A 23,015-nucleotide genomic window follows, 5' to 3' on the forward strand; every position below is an offset into this window, starting at 1 on the left:
AAGTTGTAGTTTATATTGCAGTAGTCCAATGCTTTATAATAGTTAAGTTTTTAAGTATATTTTGAACATTAAGAATATCATTTATCATGCAGTTTTTGCACTTGAAGGACACCTGCTGGGAAGGTTAGGAGAAAACGCATTTAACTGCAAAATTTTCATTCCTGTAAGTTCAAGTGGCTGATGTTGAGTCATCTAGACAATCATTAGGTGAGTAGGCGGAATTTTGAATAATAAGCAACAAGGAAGTATGATATAAGCTGCATGCTTGTAATAGTTTTAGTGTAAATCCTTCATTTCATGCACACACTCGTGTGGTTGAGGATGACAGTCACACGGTTAGGAATTCTCCTGCTGTTTCTATTAGGAATGGTGTACGTGTACCATGTGTCAGGTAAAGCCAACAATTTTCCAGACATAAATGACTATTTGACTAGTAATAGCTTTGCACCTCTTTTCCACTTTACAAATGAGACAATGTTATTTTCTTTACTGAAGGTGCCAGAAAGGGTTCTTTAGGACAGTACCATAGAGGAACTAGAGCTACTTTGGGTCTTCTTTGGTTCTTAACATATTTTGTGACATCATTCAAGGAACCATTTGAAGTCTCTATTTTTTAGACTATATCTTGTTATCAGGTTAAGTGCATTTTAACCAACAGTGTAACATTTGAACTTCTGTTAGCAAACATTGGTCTGCTATAATGTAATGATGAGCATTCAGTTCAATTATAGTCTTTGGATTGATATCTAGTCTTTTGGATTTTTTGACTTTCACTTTTTCAGTTAATTTACTTACCTATTAGATATGTTTTGCTAATGCTTTCACTTGGTTGCTCTGAGAACAAAGAATATGTAAGAAAAGCAGCAAACAAGGTTACAAAGTTAAAAAATTAAAATAAAAAGTTAAATAAAAGTTTAAAAAAACATCAAAAAGAAAGAAGAAGCATTTAGGCATTGTTGTCAGAACACTGTAGGCATATTATGTGAGTAATATCTAAAAACGTAATAATTAAAAAGAAATCTGCTTAACTTAGTCACAAGTCACATTATTAAGTTCAGCTTATCAGTTTGATCAAGAAATGATTTTAGTTCAGTTTGAACAGTAAACGAATAGTAGACTAAGACTGTTCTATGAGAACTTTTACTACATAAAAGTTTACTGCACCTAAGTTTATTAAGTAAAAAAAAAATGGTACAAGAGGTGGGAGATATGGCTATAAAATAACAATTAGTTCTTTTTAATAATAGTAATATACTTGTTAATTTGACATTAAGTATTTTTACATTATTATCACAATATGGATGTTGTACAGTTAAAAAAAAAACATATTATCGTGTATGATATGATATGACACACTCAATCTGACATGCTGTACCCATCATTAATGTTACCCATAATAGAAATGGTTAATGAAAAAAAAAACACACAGACATGTATTTTTGGAAACACTTATCCTGCACAGACATCACTCGCATGCTCTTCTTGTCCTGCCAAAAAAGCTTGATAAACTGATACCTGATACCTATGTAATGTCTGTGGTGGCAGACTGTCTTCCCACTCTAATAGAAATATGAGTAATCTGACGTACATACTGTTCTCATCGATGGTAGTCATTGTGCTGTCATGACCCAGAAATAATTACTAAAACATTATTCATTTTTAGTAACAGTAGTTTCTGTATTGAGTGCAAATATTATGCTAAAATATAATTCTATCTACATATTAAATAAGTGTCAGTGAGATTATGTTAGAATATTAGGTGATTTTAACAAGGTTAAGTCACTCTGCTTCATATCAGGGTAATGTACTATAACGATTTGGAACAAATAAACGGGCTAGTTGTAAATATTTGATTAAAAAAGCTGGATATGTGTTGCAAAAAAAATATTCTCAAATAATACAATTTTAAGTTCTCAGTCACACTTTCTTAATACATAAAAATCATTTACAAACAAAATCTGTACAAATACAAGTAAATTAGTTTAAAGTGAAAAATTCAACAAATTGAAAAAAATATTGCTAGTAAACAGTTAATAGTTTGTATTTACATTACTTCTATAGCATGCTTTAGATGTCTGTAAAAACTTCAAAAAATCAGAAAAAGTCAGTAAAATGAAATAAAAGGAAAAAAAAGATAGAGTTTCAGTATCAGATTTCTCTAAATCCAAAGAAGCAAACGCAGCTTCTGAACATGTTTAACATAAAGCATCTGTTTATACAGTAAAGTTTTAGGTGGGATTTGTGAACGTAACTCTGTTTAATAGTGATTGACAAAGAGAATCTTGTTTAACATTCAGGTACTTTGAGACCTGTATTTAAATGTACTTTATTATGATCTGTTTGTTTGTTAGCTTTATGCTCAACCCCCAAAGTTCTGTGCTGTGTGGGGAGAAATGATAGCTGCAATCAAGGTTGTTACTGTGATGAGTACTGCTTCCAGAATAAAGACTGCTGCTCGGACTACAACTCAACCTGCAGGAAACGTGAGTCACTGTCACAAAAAATCTCTCCTGTTTTTACTCTTTTCATATGATTAGGGTGACCAGATTTTTTTTATTTCATGTCTAATATGTATTTTCTACATTTCTCTGATATAACAGCTCAATTCTAATTCTTCAGATTAAAGATGATTCTTCCTTTAATCAGCTATATATGTGTATTTGTGTATATGTATTTGTATCAGGCTACAAACAGGACTGCTTTTTTAATTCATGCAACGCAACTTAAAAGCATTTGACACTGCTTTACTCTTATTCAGTGTGGGCATACATTTTGCTAATATTATTTTTATTTATTTATTTCTTACACTTTGTTAACTGATCATTTATCAATTTTAAAATCCGTTATTTCACTTTTTTAATGTTTTTTAAAACATGTTGACCCACAGCATAGAGGTTACAAAACTCAGCCTTGAGCATCCTTTCAACACACCTCTTTATAGTATTGGAGATTTTCTAAAATTTGATTAAAATATTTGCAATATTTTGTTTTGCTTATTGCATATTAATATATGGCAATGTACTGAATCATAATCCTTGTATTTTGATATACAGTTGAAGATAATGTATGTGAACCCTTTGGGATTACTTGGATTTCTGCATAAATTGGTCAATAAATGTGTTCTGATCTTTATCTGAGTCACAACAATAGACCAACACAGTCTGCTTTAACTAATACCACACAAAACAATTATACGTTTGCATGGTTTTTATTGACAACATGATAATATTCACAGTCCAGTGTGGAAAAAGGTATGTGATCCTTTGGATTCAATAACTGGTTGACCCTCCTTTGCCAGCAATAACTTCATCCAAACCTTTCCTGTAGTTGCAGATCAGACCTGCACAACAGTCAGGAGGAATTTTGGATCATTCCTCTTTACGAAACTGTTTCAGTTCAGCAATACTCTTGGGATATCTAGTGTGAATCGCTCTCTTAAAGTCATGCCCCAGCATCTCAATTGCGTTGAGGTCAGGACTCTCAGAAGGTGCATTTTCTCTTGTTGAAGCCATTGAGTTGTTGATTTACTTCTATGTTTTGGGTCGTTGTCCTGTTGCATCATCCATCCACTGTTGAGATTCAGTTGGCGGACAGCAAAATGTCTTGGTTAACTTGGGAATTAATTTTTCCGTTGATGACGGCAATCTGTCCAGACCCTGAGGCAGCAAAGCAGCCCCAAACCATGATGCCCCCTCCACCATGTTTCACAGTTGTGATGAGGTTCTGATGATGGTGTGCTGTGCCTTTTTTTCTCCACACATAGCGTTGTGTGTTGCTTCCAAACAACTGAATTTTGGTTTCATTTTTGGTTTTCAGCAGACACTCTAGGATTCTTTCTCATCTCATTGATCATTCTACGCTGTGCTCTTGCAGTCATCTTTACAGGATGATCACATCTAGGAAGAGTTGCAACAGTGCTGAACGTTCTCCATTTGTAGACCGTCTGTCTTACCATGGACACATGAACATCAGGGCATTGAAAATACATTTATAAACCTTTCCAGCTTCATGCAAGTCAACAATTCTTTGAGCAATGCTTCTTAAGAACAGCAAACTCAAAACTGATGTGTTTTTTTAAAGAGCAAGGCAGCTTGAACCAACACATCCAATCTCATCACATCCTGGCCCTAATTAGCTCCAATTAGAGGTTCACATACTTTTTCCAGCCTGCACTGTGAATGTTAACATGTTGTGTTCAATAAAACCATGCAAACATATACTTTTTTTCAGTGGTATTAGTTTAAGCAGACTGTGTTTGTCTATTGTTGTGACTTAAATAAAGATCAGAACACATTTAATGAATAATTTATGCAGATATCCAAGTAATCCCAAAGGGTTCACATACTTTTTCTTGCAACTGTACATATAATATTGACAAGTTCTTGCCAATACATCACCCTAAAATGTAATGCAACTTATAGAGAAGAACCAAGTCAATTTATCTAGATGTATGCATATGTATATTTACAATGGTGTGAAAAAAAAGTGTTTGCCATGATTTCTTTTTTTTATGTTTCAGATTATCAAACATTTAATAAACAATTTAAATATTAGTAAGTATAAGTAAACACAAAATGCAGTTTTATTATTAAGCGAGAAAACATCAAACCTATAAAAAGTGTTTGTCTCATCAGTTGAAACATAACTGTGGTTGAAGCTGAAACAAACTTGGGTTCTGCAGCAGGACAATGATCCAAAACACCCCAGCAAGAATGGCTAAAGTAACACAAAATGAAGACTTTGGAGTGGCCTAGTCAACGCCCTGACCTGAATCCTATTGAGATGCTGTGGCATAACCATAAAAAGGGCGGTTCATGCTGGAAAACCCTCCAATGTGGCGGAATTACAACAATTCTGCGAAGACTGGAGTGGAGCCAAAATACCTCCACAGCGCTGTGAAAGACTCATTTCCAGTTACTGCAAACACTTGATTGTTGGTGCTAAAGGTGGACTAACCAGTTATTAAGTTTAGAGGGCAAATACTTTTTCACATATTTCTCACTTAGTTATAAAAACCTTCATTTAAAAACTGCATTTTATGTTTACTTGTGTTTTGTTTGACTAACACACACACACACACACACACCGATGTATATATTTATATATTTCCCAGCTTTTCTGATTTGAGGATTTAACAAGTTACACACTATATTTTGTATGTACACTAATGTTACAGAAAAATCAGTAAAAAATCCAATCAAAGGCTTTTAATTCAAGTTCTTTTGCCTTTTACAGCATCCACATATACTGATTTGCCCAAAGTCATAGAACAGCAGTCTGTGTGCTCATGGCAAGCCAATGTTAATTATCAGAGTTTAAGCGAGTCTTAATAGTGGCAGATAGTTGGGATATTCCAAATGCCATCCAAGATTTGCTGTTATTTAACATTTAACAGAGGAATATGTAATAAAAGGCATTAACATCCATGGTGAACAGCGCAGTGAAAAAAGTGTATTCAATGTATTCATTTTTTTATAATGATAAAATAAAAAAGTAAAGAATCGGGCTGTGTGTTGGGCTCCTACTGACCTATTAAACAACATAAATATTTTTATTACCTGCATGATGAGTTTGACAATTAAATATTTATATCAAGAACATTAAAACTATATAATTTAGGCTCTTCATTTTTTGGTCTTTTTGATGCTGACCTCCTACCCTTTCTTTTACAGAGCCAATGAAAGTTGTATTTGACCTGACCTTGTCTACACAGTCGAGAGTAAATACAGAAGAGGCAATGGGAAGCCTGCAAAATGTGAGTGATTACTACTTTTATATAAGGCTTTGAGGTCATTATTACAATACTGTACATTTTGTTGAAAGCTTTTAAATATATGACTTGAAATGACATGTTGTGGAATTTAAACAAGCTTCAGGATTGTCTTACATTGTGCAGAAATTAAGAGATTAAAAATATTAATTTTACCTGTGATTTCAGTTTGCTCGTCAGGTGGAGGAGCTCTTACGGAAGGAGCAGTGTAAGAACTGCTCAATGAAGATCATACAAGTTCATCAGAAACCAGAGGACCCCTAACTTTTCCATCATCAGAACTACACAAATTAATCTCCCACAATATGCAGTTACTATCAGATCATACAAATAACTGAACAAGCCTCCAACTCCAGCCACTGAGGCACTGGAGTATAGGTACACCTGAAAAACAGCCTTTCTGAAAGACCCAGCACTGAGAGGAGCAATACCAGTGTGTGACTTTACTCAGTAGGGGGCAGTGAAGTGTTTTTATGTAGGCACTGGATGTATTTATCACAGCAGGAATCCCTGATAACAAAAGTTTGTTGAATTAACATTTATTTTTTATTTATTATTAGTAATACTAATACATCTCTAATACTAATAACAATAAAATGTTGATTTAACGTTGTGGTTTTATATGTACTGTTTGTTTTAAATGTTTACTTAAACTAGTTTTTGAAGAAATAATATTATGTAATATTATTGTAATATGATCAAATGAGCGAGTGTGAGTGAGTAGACGCGCAGCTGGGTTTTGAATGTACTGGAATTTATTTAATTTCTTTTGTAAGATGTACTATAGAGAATGCTATTACAGTAGTCAATTTTAGATGTGATGAAAGATGTGATGGATCAGAGTGATGGACGAAGACGTGCTATGTTTTTTAGGTGAAAGATGGCAGTCTTGGTGATTTGATTTACATAATGTTCAAATGTAAGATTGAAAATCACAAGATTTCGGATGTGCGAGTGTAGCGGACTTGAGATCGTCGCCACACAAGAAGATTGTGCACACACACACACACACACTGGATGTCTGAAGATTTATTCTGCAAAAAAAATATGCAGCTCTCTTCACCCCCCTGTACAAGCATTCACTATGCTTCTCCTTTTATATATATGTATATATATAATATGTATAAATACAGGGGTGATAGTGAAAAAAAATCCTGAGCCTGAACTTTTTTTTCCTGTTCCAACAGGGTGAGGAAAAGGGGGGGGGGGGGGTTGTTGGGGAGGGACAACAGACTGCATATGTGACGTAACATAGGCATAAATGTTGACACATTATTCAAACATTTAATAGTCTGTGTATAACCTTATTGTCAAGTGACACATTTTAGATAACGTTTTCATTTTCATATTTACATTTTCTCCACTCTTGTAAAAAAAGTGCACTTTTATTTTTTCTTTTTCTACTGAGAGCTCTTCTTAAGATGGTGTCCTTGTGTAAAATAATGTAACTTTATGTTTCATAGAGATTTTTATAAACGTCAGGACATGTGGTCTTACTGTGAACTACAAATGAACAGAAGTCACATTACAGCAGTGTTTCTCAACCCTGATCCTGCATATTCTACTGCATATTAACACTGTTCTGCATATTCTACTGCATATTAACACTGTTCTGTATATTCTTCTGCATATTAACACTGTTCTGTATATTCTACTGCATATTAACACTGTTCTGCATATTCTACTGCATATTAACACTGTTCTGTATATTCTACTGCATATTAACACTGTTCTGCATATTCTACTGCATATTAACACTGTTCTGCATATTCTACTGCATATTAACACTGTTCTGTATATTCTTCTGCATATTAACACTGTTCTGTATATTCTTCTGCATATTAACACTGTTCTGTATATTCTTCTGCATATTAACACTGTTCTGCAGATATTCTTATGATTTTAGCCGATCTGATTCAGGAGTTTAGGGTTAAGCAGTTTATCAGAGCTGTGTGTGGATGAAACTGGTGAAACCGGTGAAACTGCTCACTTACAAGAAGCTGCAGTTCCTCATCCAACCACTAGTGGGAGCTGCAGCAGCACAAGCCCCCGCTGTCTTTACTCAGTCACAGCTACAGCCCAGCCACGGGCTACAGAGCTCAGCTCAGCCAGTCTGGAGCGTTTTTTTACACGTTTTTTTTAAGTTCATCTGTGTAGGAAAAGGTTTTAAAAACGGATAATACAGCTCTCTACAGTTCACCTTTCAGCCAAAGCAGCTAACAGCAGCAGTTGTCACGGAGGCACTGCTCGGATTACATTATAAACAGGTCAGTTAGCGCGCTGCTAACCTCATGATGTTTATAACTACGGAGTTTAGTGGACACACCACGGCTGCAAGGTTAGACTGTTGAAGGCTACTGAAGACTATTAAAGGCTATTGGAGGTTATTGAAAGGGTTATTGGAGCAGAAATCAGTAAAGGCTGGTTAGATAAGTGATTCACCTCCTCGTCCTTTACTGCGGTGAAACTGCGACTAGCGCTGTCACAGTGATGTTTATTTAACGTCATTAAAACTGATTTTGTCAGGTATTGTCTTATAAATATTTACACAGAACTTATATCTCTCATAAAAAGCGTTTATTTTGGTCAGTAACATTCATGTTTATTTACTAGCAGCGTAAATTACCAGTGTTTGCTTTGGTGTGGATGTAATTAGGGGAATCTGTACCAGCCAGGTTTGCCAGGCACCTGTGTGGCATTAATTTGGCATTTGGCCCCGCCCAAGATCGGTATCGGCGATCGGCCCATCGTGGTGAAAGACGACCGGCGATCGGAATCGGCCCCAAAAACACTGATCGGTTCAGGAGGTGTAAAAAAGGAGGTGAATTTTGGCAGTGCATCTGCGATTCTTTTGCTCTCTGCCCGTTTCTTTCGTTTAGCACAACCACTTTCATAACTCTGCTTCATTTTCACTGTGACAGCTGTCACTCTAGGTGAAAATCAAGATCAGGTGAAAATCTAGGTGAAATGATTGTGGAATTGTGGAAAACACAATTTTAGTTCAGTGATCAGGGTTAAGAAACTGCTTTAAACTACAAACATAAAGTACTGTACTAAATTCTGACTATCCACTACATCTGGCTTCTAGCTAATTAGCTATATTCATTTTCTCCTGTAATCCTAAACTAATAACGACAGTGAAATATGTGAAATAGTGATTAGCTGATCAGGTACAGGGCAAGTTGAACATTACATATATAGTTTATTTATTTTCTAAAACCTTGACTCCCTATCAAGCTAACTCACTAACACAGCTGCAGTTTATTAATCACAGTGGGTTTAATCTGTGTGCTGATACAAGAAGTGTATTTTTAACCAGCTATCAGAAACATATCATCACAGTTTACGTGTTTAGCCTACCGTTATCTTTTTTTGAGAAAAATCTCCGTATATCCAGATCTGTTTTTAAATCAGCTGAAGCTGCTGCGTCCGATCCCGCTGCTAAATCTCACAGCAAGGGAGGGGCTTCCCCCGCTCCTCCGCAAAAAAAAAAAAAAAACAGCAAGCTGATTGGCTGTTTCTACTGAGAGGCGGGACTTAATACCTGAACCGGCTCTATTTATTTATTTATTTATTTTATTTATATATATATATATATATATATATATTTTTTTTTTTTTTTATAGAGCCACGCTACGCCGGATTTCCGGCGCGGCGCCGGAACGCTATCACCCCTGTAAATAACATGAGAATAGGATGCAGGACACATTAGCCCGAATCTCACCTGATAAAATACCAATTGAACCTTATATATGACGTTATATTGTATTTATAAAAAGATATAAAAGTGATATAAAATAGTTACTGTAAAGGCTAAACATTTGATCATATAATGCAGACCCATATACTGGACCCAGACGTTGTCCAGTACGGACCCAACCGATAAACTACTGAGAAGGATTTAATTCTGACAATGTTCATTTAAAGCGGCAGAACTTTTCTTGCCTGTGCTTAGTGGCGCAGTAAACTCACAGATCAAACAACCGAGACCATAATGAAAATAGTCCACGTTACTCAACCTGCTCAGAACTACTGCAGCAATAAAAAAAAAAAAAAATCCCTTCACTCCCAAAACAACCCTACCTCAAAACTAAGGCAACTCCCAGGGGACAAAAAACATTGGCAACTCCCCCCCATCAGTTTTTTCCTGCTACAGTAATAATATTCAATAAACTAAAACTTAAAAAAAAAAAAAAAAAAGCTGATATTTTGGCCAAGTTCAGCAAACATTTCTCTATATATTGTATGATTTGTCATTCATATAATTACCATCACAGGCAGGCGCAGTTCTAATATACATACAATTAAATAGAACAAATATAGCATTTTGAAACAAAGTTAACATACAGATTCACATAAATGGACTTGATAAATTTATTGTATGATAAATCGAATATCTAATTATTGTGACATGCCTAAATAAAACAATAAATGTTGTTGAAATATACTGAATAGTATTTGTGATTTGTTTTGTCTTTCAGTTGTTGATAAAATACTGGCAAAAGTACTAGCCTTCTTCAGTATACAGGATATGGCACTGAATAACACAAGTTCAAAATGATAACGGTCTCTAACTAGACCGACCGGAATTCTAATTAAATACCCCTGGTATAGTGGCTTATTATAGTATTTTAGAACCAAGAAGACCTCAAAATATTAAGCAGAACTCAATAAATGGCACAAAACATGAACATACCTGCACAAAATATAGCATGGGGCACAGTTAGCACATGCAGCAAGCAGCAGCTATCCCCTACATACATATAGCTAGTGGGTTAAAAAAAAAAGGCTGAACTAAACTTCCCTATAGTCATCAAAACTTGGTTTTCACGCATTTGTGTCAGCACAGATTTCTCACACACAGTCCTAAGCACTTGTTTTATCGTAGGTGTTACACTTAATTCGTTTTATAGCTTTATTAAAACTTTGTGATTAAAGCCTCGTCTTACCAGTACAAACATCCACCATGTTTCTGCTAAAATTAGCGCGAAAGCCCGCATGTACGGTGGCCGAGAAAGCCCAACGCAGTGCAAATTGAAAAGCGCTGCAAAAGCACAAAACACATCCATCAAAATTACAACACAGGCGCAGCAAATAGAAAAACGCGCTGCAAATAGAAAAACGCGCTGCAAATAGAACCACAACACAACGGAAGTGAGTCACAACACAACGGAATTTTCCCGGGGGGCCTTAAAAGATGCTGGACCAGCTAAGCTGCGTCTTCAGTAACGTCTCGGACTTCACAATGTGTACAAAGGACAATAAGTGGCAAACAAGGCGTTTTGTGAAGCAGAACTTTTAATAATATGCACACAACCGTGGTAATCACAGGTAATAAACATAACTTACTTTTCAGAAGCTTGTTTGCCACTTACTGTCCTTTGTATACAGCTGGTACAGCATCTTTTAAGGTCCCCCCGGGAAAATTCCGTTGTGTTGTGACTCACTTTCGTTGTGTTGTGGTTCTATTTGCAGCGCGTTTTTCTATTTGCAGCGCGTTTTTCTTTTTGCAGCGCGTTTTTCTATTTGCTGCGCCTGTGTTGTAATTTTGATGGATGTGTTTTGTGCTTTTGCAGCGCTTTTCAATTTGCACTGCGCTGGGCTTTCTCGGCCACCGTACGCATGCGCCCGCTGCAGGTGCAGCGCTAATTAGGGCCCCAGCTACAACAAGGTAAGAGGAACCAAAACTGAACTATTAATAAACAAACATACGACATGTAAAAAGAACATTTTTAATCGCAATCTTGCTTTAGATAAATGATTACAGTTTAATTCGAACGATTTTGGTGGAGTCGCTATATAAAAAAATATTTTAATTAAATAAAATAATTTATCATTATTTATGAAAGCAATGTGTCTGTCCGGAAGTACAGACCTTACCGTGAACCGTAAATAAATTGGTGGGACAAAAAAAAAAAAAGTAGTTGTTACTGAGGAGTGACGAGATAACGTCCAAATATCTAGAGAATCCCTGTTAATTTCAGTGTTTTTGAGTGATATGGCGTTTTCGTGTGGACAAAGATATTTTTAAAAACGGAGACAAAAACCTCCGCTATAAAGCATTCAAATCTTAATAACAATACCCACAATGCACATACTGTTTTCTCTAAAGTTGTTAAAAATTCTGTAAAAGATGAACAGAATCAGCTTTAATTATCTCTCTTCAGAAATCAGTAAGATCTGGTACCATGTGCTCAGTTCCATTTATTTTATATAGTACTTTGACTCGTGTAAATATTTAAAACAATAATATTTGTGTTCAATCAGTAGATAATATAACTTTTACTCACAAAATCTGGACTGCTCTGCTACTCTCTCATTTCTCACTATGAAGTTTTTAAATACTATTTTAAATAGTCTTGGCAGAGATACTCTTGGAAAAGACTTTAAACAGTTCATATGTATTTTTTATGTATTATGTCTTAAGCTAAAGAATAATCTATTCAAATAAAACCACCAAAATATAGCTGAATATAATAAAGAGTAACATGCAGATCAGCCAAAAGTTTTGTGATTTTTCCTTTCTGAATGGCCAGAGAATGACGTCCTGTCTTTTTCCAGAGCTTCAGAACATTTAGTACAAGTTTTCTAAAGCAATATATTTTAGTCTATATTTTAGTTTATATATTAGTCAGGTGTGTTGGATGTTGGCTTTTAAATAGTTTTTTTATGGAGCTCTGGTTTCAAGGTTGCATCATTTGTGCACAGTTAGGTTAGCATCACATAGAAAACAAAATATGTAGCGTGTTAAAGTGTTTTGGATTACTCATCGTAATGAATTTTAATGTAACTGAAATAATGTTGGAGAGCTTTGGGTGCAACATTTTCTAGTTTGATGTTTAATTCATATTTTACTCACCATCCAGACAAATGTGATGTTGATACATTACTGTTTTTTCATATTAGAATCATTACTCTAGTTTAAATTAAATGTTTATATTAATACTATTATGGGTAAGATATTGATGAAATTTATTTGTTCCAAACATTTATAGTTAAGCGGGAGTCAAGCTCACTCTGCCAGTTTCAACATAGGTCACACTCTGCCACCTCTAAGGTGATAAACAGAAGCTTCTGCCCATTTATAGGCTTATGCCCGTTCACAGGCTTTTGCCCATTCACAGGCTTTTCCCCAACCACAGGCTTCTGTCCATTTACAAGCTTCTATCCAGCCACAGGCTTCTGCCTATTCACAGGCTTTTGCCCAGTCGCGCGCTTCTACCGATTCATAGGCTTCTGCCGATTTACAGCCTCCTGCCCAACCATGGGCTTCTGCCCAGTCACAGGATTTTGCCCATTCACAGGCTTCTGCCCATTCACAGGCTTTTGCCCATTCACAGGCTTCTGCCCATTCACAGGCTTTTGCCCATTCACAGGCTTTTGCCCATTCACAGGCTTCTGCCCATGTACAAGCTTTTATCCAGCCACAGGCTTCTGCACATTTACAGGCTTCTGCCCATTCACAGGCTTTTGCCCATTCACAGGCTTCTGTCCATGTACAAGCTTCTATCCAGCCACAGGCTTCTGCCTGTTCACAGGCTTTTGCCCAGATGCTGGCTTCTACCCATTTAAAGGCTTCTGCCCATCTACAGCCTCCTGCCCAACCATGGGCTTCTGCCCAGTCACAGGATTTTGCCCATTCACATGCTTCTACCTATTAACAAGCTTTTATCCAGCCACAGGCTTCTGCACATTCACAGGTCTTTGCCCATTCACAGGCCTTTGCCCATTCACAGGCTTTTGCCCACACACTGGTTTCTACCTGTTTAGAGGGTTCTGCCCATTTATAGGCTTTGACTAGAAAAATCCATGTGAGTGAATAACCTGACCTAGAGAGGTGGTGTATATGGATAAAGGAAGGGGTCCCGGTACCGAGCCCTGGGGGACCCCAGTGGATAATGAGTGGGTTGAGGACAGCTGTCCTAGCCATGACACCCTAAATGAGCGCCCAGTGAGATATGATTTGAACCATTGAGGTGTTATGAACATTAAGAATATCATCTGTCCTGCCATTTTCGCACTTGAAGGATACCTGCTGGCACGATTATGAGGAAATGCATTTAACTTCTGCATCGTTTTCATTCCTGAGTGTTCAAGTGGCTGGTGTCTGTTGAGTCATCAGGATAATCATTATCAAAAATTTATTTGTTCCAAACATTTATAGTTAAGCGGGAGTCAAGCTCACTCTGCCAGTTTCAACATAGGTCACACTCTGCCACCTCTAAGGTGATAAACAGAAAAAGCATTTTATAACATCTCACAAAACATGTTTGTTGTGTAAGTTGTTTCCAGTAATATACAGTTGCAAGAAAAAGTATGTGAATCCTTTGGGATTACTTGGAGTTCTTCATAAATTGGTTATTAAATGTGTTCTGATCTTCATCTAAGTTACAACAATAGACAAACACAGTCTGCTTAAACTAATGCCACACAAAAATTATAAGTTTATATTTTTTCAAGCATTTAAAGAATGTTGACCTCAATCCTATTTAACCAAATTTAGATGTACTTTGGCCAGGTTCACCTTACAATAGGTCAGATTTAATTATCAGCTCACTTTCAGTTCTTGTTCATAAATGTAATAGATTTGTATTTGTATGTAATGTGAATAAATCAGTCCACAATATGGCATGTACACATTGATACATTAATCACTTTATATAGGTAATGTGAAAATACCCTTATTAAAATGGAAACAACAGTTATTTTGATAAACATGTTAACTAGCCATTGTACCAATGGTTAATCTTAAATTCTGCCCATTTACAGGCTTCTGTCCATTCACAGGCTTCTGCCCATTTATAGGCTTATGCCCGTTCACAGGCTTTTGCCCATTCACAGGCTTTTCCCCAACCACAGGCTTCTGTCCATTTACAAGCTTCTATCCAGCCACAGGCTTCTGCCTATTCACAGGCTTTTGCCCAGTCGCGCGCTTCTACCGATTCATAGGCTTCTGCCAATTTACAGCCTCCTGCCCAACCATGGGCTTCTGCCCAGTCACAGGATTTTGCCCATTCACAGGCTTCTGCCCATTCACAGGCTTTTGCCCATTCACAGGCTTCTGCCCATTCACAGGCTTTTGCCCATTCACAGGCTTCTGTCCATGTACAAGCTTTTATCCAGCCACAGGCTTCTGCACATTTACAGGCTTCTGCCCATTCACAGGCTTTTGCCCATTCACAGGCTTCTGTCCATGTACAAGCTTCTATCCAGCCACAGGCTTCTGCCTGTTCACAGGCTTTTGCCCAGATGCTGGCTTCTACCCATTTATAGGCTTCTGCCCATCTACAGCCTCCTGCCCAACCATGGGCTTCTGCCCAGTCACAGGATTTTGCCCATTCACATGCTTCTACCTATTAACAAGCTTTTATCCAGCCACATGCTTCTGCACATTCACAGGTCTTTGCCCATTCACAGGCCTTTGCCCATTCACAGGCTTTTGCCCACACACTGGTTTCTACCTGTTTAGAGGCTTCTGCCCATTTATAGGCTTTGACTAGGAAAATCCATGCTATCCTAGCCATGACACCCTAAATGAGCGCCCAGTGAGATATGATTTGAACCATTGAGGTGTTATGAACATTAAGAATATCATCTGTCCTGCCATTTTCGCACTTGAAGGATACCTGCTGGCACGATTATGAGGAAATGCATTTAACTTCTGCATCGTTTTCATTCCTGAGTGTTCAAGTGGCTGGTGTCTGTTGAGTCATCAGGATAATCATTAGGTGAGTATGTGGAATTTCGAATGATAAGCAACAAGGAAGTATGATATAAACTGCATGCTTGGAACGATTTTAGTGAAAATCCTTTATTTCATGCACACACTCGTCTGCTTTAGGATGACAGTTTCACGGTTAGGGATTCTCCTGCTGTTTCTATTAGGAGTGCTGTACCATGTATCAGGTAAAGCCAACTTTTCTTCCAGACATATGTTAAATGACTATTTAACTTTGCACCTTTTTTCCACTGTACAAATGAGATGTTGTTATTTTATTTACTGAAGGTGCCCGAAAGGGTTCTTTAGGACAGTGACATAGAGGAACTAGATCTACTTTGGGGTGTTTTTAAAACCCTTGAATAGACAACTATTTGGTTCTTAATATAGGAAGTCATAATTAATAACTTGGTAAAAAAAAAAAACGGACCTTTTCTGTCCTATTCTAATCTACTAAAGATTGCTAAAGAACATGTACATACAATGAAGGTTCTTTTGATATTTAAAAGGTTCTTCAACCATTTTTTGTCACCATTATCTGTTATTTCGTGACATCACTCAAGGAACTGTCGTTTATCGCTGTTTCTTAGCTGTTAAGATGCTTAAGGATGAGGAAGAAGACACCGCAGACACTGCCTTAGGTGTAATACAATTATTTATTACAAAGACTAAGACAATATCTCCAGGCCAGCCCTGCAGCCCTGGAGAGAGATGTTGCCCAATTCGATGTTCCTGCTCTCTCACCCTCACCGGACTTGGGGACCTGCTTATATGGGGTGTTATGGTATACATCTGGAAACACTTAAACATACTCTAGATATAGCGACATAGGAGGAATCTTCCTAGAAGAATGGTTACATACACTTTGTTAATTTGTATTATTTTGTAATTCATTTACAGTATTTTTGTTTTCTTTTTTGTTTTATTTATGTTTTCCATTATAAGTATCATTATTTACATATTATGTTATTTTTTTCTTTACTTTTGTTTTTAATTATTAGAGATTTTTGTTAATAGTTTCAAGTCAAGTAGTTTCATTGTTAATACTTCTTATGTACAAGGCGCACAGAGGATTGAAATTACGTTACTCTCTTTCCCAAAAGTTACAGCAAGTACAGCAAAATAAGAATATAGACATAAAAGAATTAGAGACACTAAATGTACATTACAAGGTCACAAATGTACAAAGACAAGGTCACAGATATAGACATACGTGAGACAAGAGACACAAGACAATAGTGCAATAGTGATGGAGTGGGAAGAGGGAATATGACAGTACCAGTATAAACAGAACCCGTATAAACATTAGTGCAAATATAGAGGTATAAAGCTTAAGGCTGGTAAAGTGAACGAGTGCATACAGTTTTTTAAATGTCACAGTTGTAGGGGGAATTAAAGTGGGTAGGGCATGTGAAAGCTGATAATCGTTTGGTTGCTCTGAGAAAAAAGAATATGTGAAAAAAGCAGCAAACAAGGTTACAAAGTTAAAATAAAAAAGTTTAAAAAACTGCAAAAAGAAAGAAAACGCATGTAGGAATTGTTGTTGTCATAAATACTTAACAGGAACAGAAACAATTTTTAAAATCCAGGCACACTATATAAGTAAAATAGCTAAAAATGTAATCATTTAATAATTTTTTTTATAAATTGGTCACAAGTCACATTATTAAGTTCTGCTTATCAGTTTAATCAACAATTGGTTTTAATTTAGTTTAAACACATTAGTATATTAAAACAATGTGACTAGGACTGTTCTGTAAAGATTTGTACTGCATGTACATTGCACCTAAGATTATACAGTAAAAAGGGTACAAGTGGTACAAGAGGTGGGGGATATGGCTCTAAAATAATATATCACAGTAATTTAACAATAGTGAAAAAATGGTTATTTTTACATTAATTAATATCACATTATTATCATTAATATGGATTTTTGTTGTACCATTAGTTTTACACCCAATAGAAATGATTAAAGGAAAAAATACTCATGTATTTTTGGAAACACTTATCCTTCTTGCCCTGCCAAAAAGGCTTGCTAAACTGATACCTGATACCTGTTAATTAAATAGAGACACGTACGTCTGTGGTGACAGACTGTCTTCCCACTCAGACAAATAGAAATATGAGTAATCTGACATAGATACTGTTCTCATCAATGGTAGTCATTGTACCACATCATGACCAAGAAATAATCACTGGAACATTGTTCATTTTTAGTAACAGTAGTTTCTGTTTTGGGTGTAAATATTCTATTAAAATACCATTCTATTTACATGTTAAGTTGGTGTTAGTGAAATTATATTAGAATATTATGTGATTTTAACATGGATAAGGCACTCTGCTTAAGTTAAGGGTAATGGACTATAAAGTTTTGATTAAAAAAAGCTAGTTATGTGTTGAAAATGAAATGATTTCACATATAATACAATTTTATGTTGTCTTAATTCATCACACAAAAATAATGTAAAAAGTAAATTTGTTTAAAGTGAAAGATTAAACCAACTGAAAAAGCTAATTTCACTACTAAAAAGTTAATAGATTTTTATTTACATTACGTCTATAGCAAGTTTTTCATGTCTATAAAAATACATTAAAATAAAAGATGTAAAAGTTAACCAACCCTAAATCAGAAAAAAGTAAGTCCGTAAAATAAAATAATAAAGATAGAATTTGAGTATTAGATTTCTCTGAGCTCAGAGAAGCAGACAATGTTAGCATAAAGCTTCTGTTTACACATTAAGGTTTTAGGTGGGATTTGTAAACATGACTCTGGTTTGCATTTAAATGTATTTATGATCTGTTTCTTGCTTATAGCTTCTTGCTCAACCCCCACAATTCTGTGCTGTGTGGAGAAAAATAATAGCTGCCAAAGAGGTTCGTGTTTCTGTGATGAGTTCTGTGTGCAGAATAAAGACTGCTGCTCAGACTACATATCAACCTGCGCGCAACGTGAGTCGCTATCACATAAAAATTGTGTATCTCCTGTTTTTTACAGTTTTCATATGTTCATATGTTTTACTGCTGTTTTTTTGGTTTGTTTTATTTAGACTTGATGAATATTATAATGTCTTTTTGTACTACGGAGTTTTCCTAAAATTAGATTTAAATGACTGCAATATTTTGTCTTGCTTACAGCATCTTAATATATGCCAATATATTGAATCATAACCCTTGTATTTTGATTTATATTGTATCGACAAGTTCTTGCCAATACATAGCCCTAGAATGTAATGCAACTTAACCAATTAATTATATGTAGGTATATTTATATGTATATTTACAATTTATTTATTTTTTTTTGCATGTTTGTCAATCTTAAATGTTTTAGATCATCAAACAAATTTAAATATTAGTCAAAGACAACACAAGTAAATACAACATGCAGTTTTTAAATAAAGGTTTTTATTATTAAGGCAGATAAAATCCAAACCTCATCGCCCTGTGTGAAAAAGTGTTTGCCCTACCAGTTAACTTTTTTTAGATCCTGCATCCATTACAATGGACACCATGCATTTTCTTTATTTTTAAATGTTTTTTTGCACATAACACTATTTGAGAGCTGTTGTCCATCAAAATAAAACATAAACCAGCAAATTAACAAAAAGTAGGGCAAAGTACAATATTGGAGTCTTTTTTATGTGCATTACAGACAGAAAACAGCATTCTTTTTTTTCTCGGGTTCACTAGAGTTAATTTAGGTCTGAAAGGGTAAAAACATAACACAACTATGGTTGAAGCAGGAAAGAACTTGGGTTCTGCAGCAGGACAATGATCCAAAACACACCAGAAAGAATGGCTGAAGTAAAAAGTGAAGACTTTAATGTGGCCTAGTCAATGTACTGACCAGAATCCAAATGATCTGCAGTGACATGACCATATAAAGGGCGGTTTATGCTGGAAAATTCTCCAATGTGGCGGACTTACAACAATTCTGCAAAGAATGGAGTGGAGCCAAAATTCCTCCACAGTGCTGTGAAAGACTCATTGCCAGTTACCGCAAACACTTGATTGCAGTTGGTGCTAAAGTAATGTGCTAAAGTACTAAGCTCACTTAGTAATGAAAACCTTCATTTAAAAACAGCATTTTATGTTTACTGGTGTTTTGTTTGATTAATATTTAAATTGAAACATGCATCACACACATATGGTATATATATGACTTGGCACCTGTTTTGTTATGATATATAGAGTAACTGATCTATATAATATGATCTATTATCTTTTCACAGCTGCAACAAGTACTACAACCACCACTACCACAACCACCACCACCACCACTCTGCCACCAACCACCTCCACCACTCTGCCACCAACCACCTCCACCACTCTGCCACCAACCACATCCAGAGATGCTACTACTTTAATGACTGTAACGTCTATAAATGAAATTCCCGGTAAGCAGCACATTTCACTCCTCTCACTCTCAACATGCTAATATCCTAAGATCATAAAAATGTTAAATATTAACATGAATTGAAATTGACCAGATAAGACATGAAATATCTTAAATACTTATAATAAGAATTTATTTGCATTATCTATATTTACCAGCTTTTCTGATTTGAGGTTTTAACATGTTACACATGATTTTGTGTTTACACTAATGCTACAGAAAAACCTGTAGATCTAACAGACATTCTTAATAAGTAGCACAACTTATTAAGACATTATGTGCATGACTTTAATCTGTTTGAAACTTTAATAATTTATCACACCAGAAACCACCTCCAGCTCGACTGAAACCACAGGCACCACCAGACCTGGATCAGACACATTAACATCCACGCAGAGTCCTCAGCCAATCACGTCTGTTCTCACACCCTCCACCCTTCGTCCTTCACCAGAAATTACAGATCAGACTTCACAACAGACTTCAACATCAGACATAAATACGACGAAGCAGAAAGGTATCATCTAGCCAATCAAGGGCCTTTAATTTTCCCTTTGGCAGCACCCACATACACTGGTATACCAAAAGTCATGGAACAGCAGTCAGTGTGCTCATGGCAAGGCAATGTTAATTATCAGAGTTTGAGCGAGTCTTGAAAGTGACAGATAAATGGGATATTCTAAATGCAATCCAAGATTTGCTGGCATTTAACATTTCTCCATTCACAGTGTCATGTGTGTGCAGAGGAATAGAAAATAAAAGGCATTAAAATTACCACCCACCTTTTGTATAAAATAATAAACAATTGGGCTGTGTGCTGGGCTCTTACTGGCCTATTAAACGACATGAATATTTTTATTATCTGCATGATGAGTTTGACAATGAAATATTTACATCAAAAACATTAAAACTATATGATTTAGCCTCATCATTTTTTGGTCTTTTTGATGCTGACCTCATACCATTTCGTTTACAGAGGCAATGAAAGTTATATTTGACCTGACATTGTGTACACAGACGAGAGTTAACACAGAAGAGGCCAAGAGAAGCCTGCAAAATGTGAGTGATTACTGTTAACTTCTTTCTATAAGCCTTTAAGGGTCATTATTACAATACATTTTGTCCTTGAAAGCTTTTAAATAAATTACTCAAAATACATTTTATGAAATAACTTTTTTATTTTGATATTCGCACTTTAATGAGCTAAATTATCCAACTGAGTGCGATTTAGGGTTGTCTTACATTGTACAAAAATTAAAAGATTAAAAATATTCATTTTGCCTGTGATTTCAGTTTGCTCGTCAGGTGGAGGAGCTCTTACGGAAGGAGCGGTGTAAGGACTGCTCTTTAAGGATCATACAAGTCCATCAGAAACCAAAGGACCCCTAACTCCTCCATCATCAGGACTAAACAATCTGCAGTTACTATCAAATCCTACAACTAACTGAACAAGCCTCCTTTCTGAAAGACCCAGCACTGAGAGGAGCAATACCAGTTGTGACTTTACTCAGTAGGGGGCAGTGAAATGTTTTTATATAAGCACTGGATGTATTTACCTCAGCAGGAATCCTAGAAACAGTTTATTTATTTAACTAACACACTTTAATACATTGAAACAATGTTGGTCTCCAACATCAGAATAGATTTTTGTTTTGTGCACATCAATTTCAGATTATGGTTTTATATGTATTGTTTGTTTTAAATGTTTACTTAGACTAAATATATTATATATATATATATATATATATTGTTTGTATTTTATTATTAGAGCTTGTACTCTCAGCTTGTTGTTCTGGCAGTGTGTAAAGGTACATAAAATAAAAATAATAATAATAATAATAAAAGGCTGTCAGCATATCCTAAAAAGTCTTAAAAGCTCTTAAATTAGTTTGTCTTTAAAAAGAACCGTCTTAATCGTCTTAAATCTTCCATCATTAACATTAAAAGATGTAATGCAGCCCAATATTAACACTTTCTTCAATGTTGCAGGGTGCTGTTTCTGTTTATTGTGATTAAGAAACTGAACACAGCACTCGTCTGTACTTCTTCACTTTTATCCTTTTGGTTGTTATTTTAACTAGGTTTATTCTAAGACCCACTAAAAAATTAGGAAGACATAACTTTGTGCCTCTAAGCTAACTAAGCTTAAAAGCTACGAGAATTCAGTTTTTTTTAACTTGTTCCCTATTAATTTGTTTGTAATACCTTTATTTTAAAATCATGCTTTTGAGTTTATTAATGAACACGATTGGTACTTTTTAACTACAATTAATGATAATGAATATACGTTCTGTGGTGTTTTTATGGTTTATGTTTTACTTGGAAAAAAAAACTGATATGACAAAGATATATTTTAAATATATTTCAAGAAGAACCAATTTATTTTCACATCTCTGTCCTTCTGTATCTATAACATACTGTGAATGCAATTCCATTGATTAATGTTATTTTTCAGAGAACTTTTAGATAAAGTCAGGTCAGAAGGCAAGGTAAAAAGTAAGGAAAATTGCCTGCATGAGAAACATTTTAAACATCAAACCAGTCTGTGTGGCTTTGTTAAATATTTTAAAATATTTTGTTAAATATATACATAATTCTGTAGAAATATCACAAAGAAATATATATCATAATATAATATAATATATCCTTTTAGATACTAGAAAATCTAATACAATATTAAACTATGCAATCACTGTACCATATTTTACAATAAAGCATTCAAATATACAGAAATCTGCAATACCCACAACGCACCTACCTGTTTTCTTAACGGAACATTGTTAAAAATTATGAAAAAGATTAACACAATCAGCTTTTACTCTCTCTCCTTAGAAATTAGTAAAATCAGGCACCATGTGCTCAGTTCCATTTATTTTATATAGTACTCTGACTTATGTAAATATTTAAAACAATAATATTTGTGTTCAATCAGTAGATAATATAACTTTTACTCACAGAATCTGGACTGCTCTGCTACTCTCTCATTTCTCACTATGAAGCTTTTAAATACTATTTTAAATAGTCTTGGGAGAGATACTTTTGGAAAAGACTTTAAACAGTTCATATGTATTTTTTATGTATTATGTCTTAAGCTAAAGAGTAATCTATTCAAATAAAACCATCAGAATATAACTGAA

General features: G+C 35.3%; 1 protein-coding gene across 2 annotated transcripts; it reads left to right on the forward strand.

Annotated features, from left to right (window-relative positions):
* The first annotated feature begins 257 nt into the window (after positions 1 to 257).
* Positions 258 to 21,468, forward strand: LOC125801712 (uncharacterized). 2 transcript variants are annotated; one of them, XM_049478808.1, is made up of 4 exons: positions 258 to 391; positions 2,352 to 2,483; positions 5,673 to 5,755; positions 5,939 to 6,378. In XM_049478808.1, exons 1-4 carry the CDS (start codon positions 298 to 300, stop codon positions 6,032 to 6,034), a joined length of 405 nt encoding a protein of 134 aa, XP_049334765.1. In that variant the 5' UTR covers positions 258 to 297; the 3' UTR covers positions 6,035 to 6,378. The 2 variants fall into 2 exon arrangements, with proteins under 2 accessions (XP_049334765.1, XP_049334764.1); XM_049478807.1 differs by lacking the exon at positions 5,939 to 6,378 and adding an exon at positions 21,172 to 21,468 and having other exon boundaries at positions 260 to 391.
* Positions 21,469 to 23,015: the final 1,547 nt, after the last annotated feature.

Source organism: Astyanax mexicanus, chromosome 4, assembly GCF_023375975.1.
Source record: "Astyanax mexicanus isolate ESR-SI-001 chromosome 4, AstMex3_surface, whole genome shotgun sequence".
Classification (NCBI taxonomy): Eukaryota; Metazoa; Chordata; class Actinopteri; order Characiformes; family Acestrorhamphidae; genus Astyanax; species Astyanax mexicanus.